This window comes from Stegodyphus dumicola, chromosome X2 (assembly GCF_044657685.1).
Source record: "Stegodyphus dumicola isolate Sdum_Otavi_A_Nest chromosome X2, ASM4465768v1".
Taxonomy (NCBI): domain Eukaryota; kingdom Metazoa; phylum Arthropoda; class Arachnida; order Araneae; family Eresidae; genus Stegodyphus; species Stegodyphus dumicola.
The window spans coordinates 25,256,616-25,268,025 of NC_140781.1; the positions used below are offsets into that span (position 1 = coordinate 25,256,616).

General features: G+C 34.5%; 1 protein-coding gene across 1 annotated transcript; it reads right to left on the bottom strand.

Moving 5' to 3' along the window:
• Window positions 1-209: 209 nt before the first annotated feature.
• Window positions 210-1,373, bottom strand: LOC118200676 (protein FAM200A-like). The gene has a single exon (XM_085808788.1). The coding sequence runs from the start codon at window positions 1,371-1,373 to the stop codon at window positions 210-212; it is 1,164 nt and encodes a 387-aa protein (XP_085664914.1).
• Window positions 1,374-11,410: the final 10,037 nt, after the last annotated feature.

The following is an 11,410-nucleotide window of genomic DNA, read 5'->3' on the forward strand; positions in this document are numbered from 1 at the left end:
GGTACCAATTAGAAAACTTTGCACTTGGTTAAGTGAGTAAAGTTGACTTCATTTTCTCATCAAAATTTAACAAAATAAAAAGACATACAATTCAGTAAATATCAAGTTTAATTTATAATGATTATTACAAATTAAGTACTTAAAGAATCTTAAGTAGGTAGGAAATTATATTTAAAAAAGTATTAATTCGCAAAGAGAAAATAAAACATTCAGTGTGATGGATGAACCTGGTGACTATCTACCAATCTAGCTACATCCGGTTCAATATTGGTGAGTTGCAGCCTTAAATCTCCACTTTGGTTGATTTTCAAACGGTTTCTTTGTTTCGTCAAAATGTTTGTTACCACACTGAAGCTTTTTTCAACTAGGTATGATGATGGAAAAGCGATAAGGTATTTTTCAGCGATGTTCCACAATGTAGGATACTGTGTTTCAATGTTGCGTTGCAACCAGAACTTCTGATAGCCTTGGTTGAACTTCTGCTTAAGCTCTTCGTCTGTGCTGATGGTAATCAACTCTTCTTGCATTATCACATTGGCTTCTTCTATGGCTGTGGTATTGTACGGATTTATTATCCATTGAGGAATTTGTAAATTTAAAAGATCCTCAAACCTCTCCGTAAAATCCTTGTGTAATGCGTCCAAGTGAGTGACATATAATAAAATGTCATCATCTTGAAGCATTTCTAGTAATTTTGACAAATGCGGAAACTGCGAATATTCTTTTCTGCCTAAATTTTGTTTATAAAGAATTAGTTTACCCACGAAGGCCGATATTGTTGATTTTGTTTTAATCAAGTTAAGATCGTCACCCTGCAGTTGCAAATTAACTTTGTTGAACATTCCAAACATATTAGTCAAGTAATAAATATCTGTTTTACAATTGTTCAGATTTTCTTTCAAATGCGGATCATTTTCTTGTAAAAACTTCAACACAGATTCAAAAATGGCTGAAAATCTTTCTAAGCAAGAGCCTCTTGATAGCCAGCGAACTTCAGTGTGCAGAAATAATCGAGTAAAGACTTCGTCGTTTTCCTCACATCGCTGAGCAAATAACCGAGAGTTCAAAGAATTGCTTCGAATCTTGTTGATAGCATTTATTACATATTGTAAAGACTTATGCAATCTAGGACTCAGCTTTTTTGCTATTAAATGCTGCCTGTGAATGACCAGTACATCAGGCAGTTGTCGCTTTAAGTGAGCTATAAAACCACGATGACGACCAACCATAGACGGTGCACCATCAGTCGCAATAGAAACAGTGTTCTTCCATGGAATAGCTTTGTCAGTAAAAAAATCTTCCGCGGCCTGAAAAATCGATTCTCCTCCGGTATCAGTCTCTAAATATGTAGCAAAAAGCAGTTCTTGGCACATATTTTCATCTTTGATAAATCGAACATATCCTAACAACAGAGCTTCATTGCCGGGTAATGTAGACTCGTCCAATGGAGAGAGAATCTGTTAGTCTGTAAGAACTTGCATAAATGTTTTTCACATCGCGTCCCATCTCTTCTATGCGTCTCTGAACGGTGTTATTGCTCAAAGGTATTCTCTTTAAAATATCATGTGCGGGTTTGTGCAATACATCGTTAAAGACCTCTGCAATGGCTGGTAAGATAAGCTGCTCTCCAATTGTGTGGGGTTTCCCCGACTTCGCTATTAGTAAAGATATATTATAGGACGCTCGTAAAGCATCATCGTCTTTAATAGATGATGACGCAAACATCGATCTTATGGATGGCCTTTTGTCTAGTTTTTCTTTAAGTGCTTGAAAAAATGACAAGGGCTTACTTTTTTTTGTCAGCATGTACTCTTTTTTTGTCGCAAGTGGTCATCCATTTTTGAAGGCTTCATGGCATCGTTACTAAATACTTTTGCACATGAGACACATCGGCAAGTGTTGATTTGATGGAGATGCAATAAATCCGAACTTCAAGTAGTCCAAACTGTATTGTCTGCATTTTTTTCGTGTCCGCCATCATAAAACTCTCAGTAATCAGTCACTTTACTTCACTTAATTAGCTATGTAATAACTTTGTAATCTCTTGAAATAAATGAGTACTTATATGAGTTACTATCGTTCAAGCTCCAACGAATTTCAAAACGCAAATGAACTTTCAACCTAAGTGCAAGCTCGTTAAATAGTAAAATATCAGGAACATGTTTGGACTTGATCATGAATTCGTTCGTGTTAAATCGCGTAAGCGTCAAATAGAGAGCAAGTCAAAACGCGCCTGAAAGACGTACGCTCGAACTCATTATCTTGCACAAACTTGTCCACACAGACTTGCCGAGTTCTTCATCTTGTACGAACTTGAGACTTTACATTACTACAACAATGCTGTTTCCTACAAAAATATTAATTATTCTTAGTACACGTAACACAACATAAACAATACAGTACCTACCTATCTTGAAAGTTTTAAATAAGAACTTGTGTTAATTTAATAGGAGTCGATTTTTAGACCTCGTCGACCCCCAAAATCAGTTTTCGTTTATGTCGACCCCTAGGAAACCGATATCGAAACAGCACAGGTCCAAGTGTATCATTTTGCGAGGCGGCAGCAGCTCGTGGAAGAACTGTTGACAAGTACTAAGAAGCATTTTGGAGCGATCATCTTAAGCATTGAAATTTCTAGAATGAAAGTGACTGAACTGTCTTTTGGCTGCTGCTTTTGTATTGTAACTTGGCCATAAACACGACAGATATCTTCATGGGCGTGTGCAGCAATTGTGCCTTATGTAAAATGCGCTTTAAATCGTAAAATGTAGTGCAGTTTTTGCAGGAAGTTCACGCATCTTCATCGTTCAATAACTTGCTCCGAAATATTAGAATTCCAACACTTATTGCACATCCACTAGCCTATCTGACCCACTGGAACTCCAAAAACCCCGAGATTTGAGACTGTAATATTATCTCGTGAGACTATCTAGTATAGCCGAGGGATTTGTGGAAAGGAGAGGCATGTAGATTACTATACTATATCAAACTGATTAAAATATAAAGTAATTTGTATTTCTTCATTTGTCCTGCATTCATATTTGCACTGAGTGGCAGCAACTTTTATCAGTACCATTTATGACCTAGGAAACAATGAGCTTTGACGTCTAACATAGGATTGCATTAGTTTCATGAGCTAGAAAACTGGTACTCTTCACAGAGGTAGGGCCCACTAACGGCCGAGTGATAAAGTCGCTGAACTCTTCTTTTGACCTGGATTCAATTCCAGGCGAACAGATTGACTGCATGGGCATTTTCATGCTTTTCTCCATGTGTAACACGGATACGAGCCAGTTTCCCTTAGATATCCACAAAGGCAATCCAATCCTTGGACAAATAGCCATACCAAAGAGCTAAGTATTTTGAGTTTCTATATTGGAGTGGACCTATGAACTGTCCTCGTATTTTCAGATCTGATGTTACATGCAGTGAACGTAAGCAACAAAATGGTATATATTTGACTGGGTTACTATAGGTTCTCTTAAATACGGCAAAGCATACGAAAGCTGGATGCCAAGGGTAAGGATGACGTTATAGAAAATTTTCTAAAGGAAACTGGCTCTTATTTACATTACATATAGGGTTTGGTTTATTTTATGATGGAAAGCGCACTGGGACAACCTGCTTAAGGGAAAGGATACCTTCGTGGACTTTCAAAGAGGAACTGGTTCGTATAACATGAAAGCACCCATGCAGCCAGCCCTTTCACCTGGAATCAAAAGTAGGTTGAGCTACCCATGTTCAGCGACTTTAACTGCTCGGCTGCAGGTGAGCAGTTGCACATAAGGGAAATTATGGAAACACGCATGCAGCGTGTTTCCATAATGGGGTTGAATAAGAGTCAAATTACCGGAGCTGAACCGACTAGTGAGGTTTAGTCTTCAAAAACATGACATTATAAGCATAATAATGAGGTTTGCCTATATATGTAATGAGGACAAGTCTGCTACAGATTTCAACAGCGGACAGTTTCCAGACAGCCATGAACAATTTTGTTGCCTTTTATGCCAACATGTCCAGGAATCCAACAGAGGGGGGGGGGGCTGTTATTTCCTATTTTTTAAGAGTTGTAAATCGTCGAAAGGTTGACACTCAAAGTATTACAATCAATTGAAAACATTTTTATATTTTAATTAGGAATATAAGGATGTTCCATCAGTATTATTTAGGCATGAAAGGTAAAGCATACTGAAGAGTTATCTCTTATGGGAGACTGAAACAGACTGGCTGCAATCAGTAGCCTGCAAATTATTACCCTTCTGCAAGCTGCTCCGACACTGTTACCGTCTTTCGAGTTGTCTGTGTGTAAATGTATATAACTGTGGCATTCGAATCTTTGTGCCTCAGAAAGCTCCCTGTATAGGATGTCGCTGATGTCTGAGTTTTGGAATTTATAGTTTATTAAGAAGTTGAATAAAATTTACAATAGGTTCCCAAACCCAAAATTCTGGCTAATAAAAAGAAAAATGGCCTTTATTATAAATAAAAGAAAATACTATTAAAATTTTACCTGCAATTTTAAGCTGTATAATTTAGGAAATCGTTCATTTGGTTATGTAAATTAAGTAAGCATTCAAAACAAGACAACAAACACTTAAAAAAATCATATTACTCTTGTATTTCGATAGGATATGTATCAACAGGAAACAGGAGATTAATAACTTAACTTATTTTACAGTTTAGCAATTTTTTTAAGGATAATTTAACAATATTTATATATTCTAGATCAGTGATTCTCAACTTTTTTTTGTCGCGGCACAGTTTTAGCGATTTCTAAAGTTGGCGGCACACAAAGAAAAAAGGTTTAAAAGTTGTTTATTTACCTATAATACACTGTGTAAAATAGTTTATGATAATAATCTTAAATGTAAAATAAAATAATATGTATTACAAAAATAGTAGTACTTTTATTAAGGGATTAATTACAATTTAATACTAAGAATACTTTTAATGAGAAATTTGAGCTTGATGTTTTTGATAATTTCGTTTATATTTGGTCGTAAAATGACAATGCTCCTCTCATACCGTCTTCTACATTTAACAGTCTCTATCTTTTTTTCGTTTTTATGTTGGTTAATACTGAAAATCCGAATTCACACAAATAAGATTTAGAAAACTGTAATAGTATTTTTAAAGCTTTTTTGGCCATCATGGGATAATGGCATCTAATGTAATCCAAAATGAATTAATTGGCTCTCCCGAATATTTTAAAATTAAATTTCGATTATTAGAAAGGGAAATTGCAAAGTGCCGCGGCACAGTGGTTGAGAATCACTGCTCTAGATCATGGGTTCTCAACCTCTTTTGCTCCCTGCATTGCTTTCACCATTACTAGACGATCATACCCCCTGCAATTCCCAAATACATTTATTTAAATGTAGTCTATTTTTTAATGTGTTTTATAAATTAAACACGAAAGAGTATAGAAAATGTTAATAAACATCATTATTTGAATAAAAGTTTTTTATATTCATAAAATAAAACACATAATAGGTAAATGAAAGGCTGACCGCATGAAACTATGGAATTTCTCCCCTCTTCTACATTGTGCGATTAAATAACGCATATTTCTGGAAAAAACGATTCCTAAATACTGTGACATATCTGCTATCACTGCGATTAGCTGAAACATTTTTTTAGTGTTTCATATTTCCTATAGAAATTTTATTTTATCTGATGGTTTGTGATAATAACTTTTTTCATGTTTCGCGGTAATTTTTGTTTTAAACAAGGCGCGTCTAATCGGGAGTTGACTGTATTTGCATCTGACATGATATTCCTTGAAAAGCGAATGAACTTGTAGATGAAAGAAGAGCATATGTGAAAGTTGATTTGATACAAGAGGCGGTGCAAGTAATCAAGTATCGGGAGTTAAACCGTATTTTGGCCTTGCAGCTTGATTTTGAAGCAGTGCTTGAGAGATAGTTACTGACATTTTATTTGCGTGCGTGCGTGTGTGTGTGATTATGGTAAAGCCTCGAGGGCTATCTGCCTAAGGCGAGGGATGCCTTCGTGGAGGATTTTCTAAGGGAACTGGCTCGTACATGCGCTACACATGAAGAAAACCACGAAAACGCCCATGCAGCCAGCCCGTTCGCGGGATTCGAACCGAACTACCAGTGTTCAGCGATGTTACCGCTCGGCCGCTGGTGGGCCTACATTTTATTTGCCTCAAAGCCTTTAAGAATTCAACGTGTAAACTGCGTTGGAGATGTAAAAAAGGCCATGCTAATTTGTAAATATTAGTCTAAAGTCATGTTTCGACCGTATATACACGGAGCGTTGAACTGCGGTTAGGTTTCCTGGAAGCAATTGGTAAGACTGAAAATATTCGTAGTGTAGGGTTCGTCGATATCTTTAAATGAGATAAGCAGGAAAGAGAATTCAGATATTCAGCAATTCTTCCAAAGCGCACCAAAAATGTCATCAATTCCCCAAAATCACTCGCAGAGTAAACTCTCTGTATAGTAAAGTAAAGTATGGGTCTTCAACCCGTGGCCCGTTAAAGGCATTTAGTGACCCCACATTTGAAATTGAAGAATTTTAAGAAATTTTTATTTCAAGAAAAATTCCCTTGTCAGCTTTTTGTCTTAAAAAAATTTTTTTTTCTTTTATTCTTGATTTAAAACATTTTATTGATATGTCTGATATTATTTGAGATAAAATTTCCTGAAAATGACGAATTTTTCAAAAATTTCACTTTATCTTATGTAATTTTGAAAATAAAAAATTTGACTACGCATAAAATCTCAATACCATAAAAAGGATAGATTCTTATCTCTAACAGATTTGGAACAGATGGTCAATCTTTCGTCAATACTTCGCCAAAGGTACTTTGAGCGTGTCGCTACTATAGAGGGAAGAGGGAATAAATTAACAGAATTCTACTTCTAAATGTTGCAAAGGGAACGGTGATCCTAAACACCCTGTTAGATTTGGTGATAAGCAGATTTTCTACAGTTGATTTTTTAAGCTAGGTTACTCACGCTCATTCCACATTCTAAAATTCATAAGCGTTTGTGGTCTTTGAATGAGTGCGCAATGGCAAGCCGTGAGAACAAAAAAAGAAAAGTTGAAGGAAAAGAGATTTTTTTCAAGAAAAGTGGTCGGATTTTTTTTTAACTTTTATTTATTATTATTATTATTATTATTATTATTATTTTGTTGTTGTTGTTGTACATAAGGGTAAGGCAATTTGCCTTTTTTGCAACGACAGTGTAGCTGTGATGAAGGAATGCAGTATTAAGAGACATTACGATACTAAGCACAGTCAGAAATATTCTTCATTGGAAGATCATTTTCGAAGTGATAAGATGAGTGAATTAAAATCAAAAGTAAATTTTCAGCAGTCTTCACCACAGCGAATAAAGAATCTGAAAATAATCTTCGTGTTAGTTACATGATAGCAGAAAAAATTGCTAAGCGTGGAAAACTCTTTGCTGATGGAGAATTTTTGAAAGAATGTCTTCAGAGTGCAGTTGACGTGCTTTGTCCATCACAGGCTCAAGTCAAATTGAATATTAGCTTGTCTGGTGTGACAGTAGCAAGACGCATAGAGGATCTCGCAACGCATAGAGGATCTGCACAATTAGCCATTTTTATTTGTGGCGTTGACAGAGACTTCACAATTGTAGACGAATTAGCCAGTGCCGTTGCACTTAAAGGTACAATACGAAGAACAGATTTGTATTCGAGTCTGCACAAACTTTGGATAAATGTGAGTTAGACTTCAGTAATATATCTTCTATAACCACGGATGATGCTTAATCTATGACTGGAGAGAAAATAGGAGTAACAACCTTACTCAAATCTGATGTGAAGGCAAGTAGAAATAATACTATGATGACTTTCCACTGCAATCATCCACACAGAAAATTTGTGCGAGAAGTCCTCAAACTTTGAACATGTGATGAATGTTGTTGTAAAAGTGGTTAATTTCATTCGGTCCAAAGGACTTAATCACAGTCGATTTCAACAGTTCTTGGATGATTTCGAAGCTGAATATGGTGATGCTGTGTATTACGCGAAAGTGCATTGGTTGAGCCGAGGAAAGATGCTTCAGCACCTCTTTTCTTTGAAGAGCGAAGTTCAACAATTCAAAGAATCTAAAGGGAAATCTGTTCACGAGTTCAATGATGAGAAATGGTTGAGAGACATTGCATTTCTTGCAGTGGAGTAGCGAGCATAACTGGCGCCCGGGACAAAGTACTTTTTCGGCGCCTCCCCCCCCCGAAAAAAACACTTACAGTAATATGATATATAGAATATATTAGTAATAGGAAAATAATGCAAATAATAATAAAATACTGAATCTGCCATAAAATACTCTTAAAATATATTATGAATATTCACTACCTAACTACACTAGCATTGAATTCGGAAATGTAACTGTGCCAGCGGAATAATCAGACATACGCTGATCTAGAGTTAGTTTAAAACAGGTATTATTTATTTTACATATTTATGTAATTGTTTTTAAAAAAGTACAATTTTCAAACAATTAAAGGTTTAATATATATTATAGATAAGTAGATATATTTATTAATAATAATATTATAATACAATTACTATGTATGCATTTTTCTTGCCTTGGGTGAAGCAAATTTATCAATTTGTCGATCATTTCAGTTTTTTTTCCTTTCCACATTTAAAAATGCTAGATGACTTAGGGGATCTTGTCTCGTCGTTGATTGTAAATATGTGAAAATTTATTTTAATTTGCTGAACGAACGTTCATAGTTAGTATTTGATAAGGAAATAGTAAGAAGTATTTGAAGTGCGACTTTTAGGTTTGGAAAAACATTTTCTCCACAGATCTGTAACGGAGTTTTAGGTTCAGTTTCTTTTCTACTGCGGAGTAACATCTTGCAGTCACATTCACTGCTCAAAACAACTAGGGGATATTGCGAGTTCGGTATGAAATAACCATGTAATCGACAACCATTTTAAGAAATATAAATAAAAGAGATTATAAAGGAAAATTATAATGTTTACAAAGTTTGAAATATGCAAATTTAGTCTATGACGTCGAAAACTATGCGAAGAAGGAGCAACCTGCAGCATTCCTTGTGTAGTAGGAGATTAAAAACAATTGACACGCGTTTACTGCTTTGTAGCAGCGAATATACGATATCTCAAGCAAAATGACTTAGTTGAATCGGTAGCTAGGAAGGCCATCAGTCGTTTACAGGACAGTCAAACGCAATCCATTGTAGCGGAAGCGTTAGGAGTTTCCCCAAATGCCGATTTCCAGACTATGGAATCGGTTTTAGGAAAATGCATATGTTCGAGAAATTCGGGACAAAGTCGTGTTATCATTTTAAAATTAAAAAAGCGGGAGCTATACGTGTATTTCGTTTAAAAAAATAAAATTATATCTCTATTTTAGAAAAATAAAGTGGTCAGAAAGAACGTTTTGTATGAGGAGATATTTGGTTGATGTACTGTAAACATTTTATCATACATTTTATCAGACAAATCAAGAAAATAATTAATTATATTACAATAATTATTCATTTCAAATATATTTTCTAGAAATTGATCAAAACAAAAACTGAATTTTTCCGAAAAATCTTGTTTGGAGACCATTTGGCGCCCCTCTGCGAGCGGCGCCATAACCCCCTTGCCCCCCTCGCTACGCTACTGGTTTCTTGTCAATATTACAGGTCATCTCAATGATTTGAATTATTTCACAAAGTAATAAAGTAATAATTTATTATTACTTTATTACTTTGTGAAAGCTTTTGAAACGAAATTAATCCTATGGGAAAGTCAGTTGTTAAATAAGAATTCCATTCACTTTCCAAGATTGATGGTGTGAGGAACTCTACAACATGGAATTCAAATAATTATGTACAATGCATTTGAAATTTGAAAGAGGAATTCAAAAGCAATTTTTCCAATTTTCGTGAAAATGAAATTTTTATCAGCATGTTCTCACTATTTTCAGCAGACGATGGAAGTGTTCCACCTGAACTTTAATTAGAATTTATAGATTTACAGTGTGACTCTGCAGTAAAATGAAAGTTTCTTGAAAATCCTACATTAATTAATTTTTATTCGAAGTACGTGACCGAAGACAAGTATCCAGGAATTCGTAAACATGCCCTCTTCATGTCTTTTATCTTTGGCAGTACCTACATATGTGAACAGCTTTTTAGTAAAATGAAAATCCTGAAATCAAAAACAAGAACACGGCTGACAGACAAATATTTGGAGGAAACTTTATGAATTGCAACAACACAGATTAAACCGGATATTGAAGCTTTAATCGAGCAAAAACAATGGCAAATTTCACATTAAAACTAAAGTAACTACCGTCTCCCGCCAGTAATGTTAGTTTTCTTCTTCTTTTTTTTATTGTAAATGCATTTTGAAACATCGGTCATCTTTATGCTTTTATATATATATATATATATATATATATATATATATAGTTAAAGAAAAAGTTGCAAAACACTTTAATTCGATTTCCATTTGACTTTTTGGAATTAATGTATATTCCTCCAATGCATGATTTTTTATATTTGTACCAAACATTTTTTTTGTTCGTGGTCATGGGTTAAAAAAATATGGAAAAATATTTAACATTTTTTATTGGTTATTTTTTGAATTTTTAGGTTTGATGCATATATGCATCGTCATGCATTTAGCACTAAAATGTAAACCATATGAAAAATAGTTTTTACAATAATATATTTAATAAATATTGGCATAAAATACTTAATTATTTATTGTTTATAGAAGATAGTGACTTTAATTAATATTTTATTAACACTTAATTCTAAATAATCATATTCAGACTTTATAAAAATTAAAATTTTGATGAAAATTTAAAAAAAAGAACGACGTATCAAATACATGTATATTTATTGTGCAGTTTGTATTGTATTGTATGGAAAATTTTGAAGCAATTTCTATCCTTATTTAGACATAATGCTACAGTGCATTCTTCACATCCAATAAATGTTTGGAATTTGCTATTTGGCATTTTACAATGAGTACGATTTTTGTTTCATATGGGAACACGTTGAATTTCATCCTGTGTGACGCAGGTTGGAGGAATGTTTGATGCAGGATCTCTCTGTCATTTCACATTGTAATCATTTTTTAAAAGACCGCTCAGCCTTCCACGCTTAGGAACTGAACTTTCACCCATTTTGTACAGTCCAACAGATATCTCAACCCAAAAAGCGGCCAGATTTAGCAAATCCTTGGAGTTGGATACATTCTGTAGACACACTCTTTTGTACAGCAGCCACGCATTTATGGCTTTAGAAGTGGTAAAAATTTTCATATACAACATTTTTTTTTATCTCAGAGTTATTTTATATCTTCTTATGTGGCTATCCAGCAAATCTAAGACACCCATATGTTTGTTCCATCGTTTCACAACTTTTGGGCGGTCCAC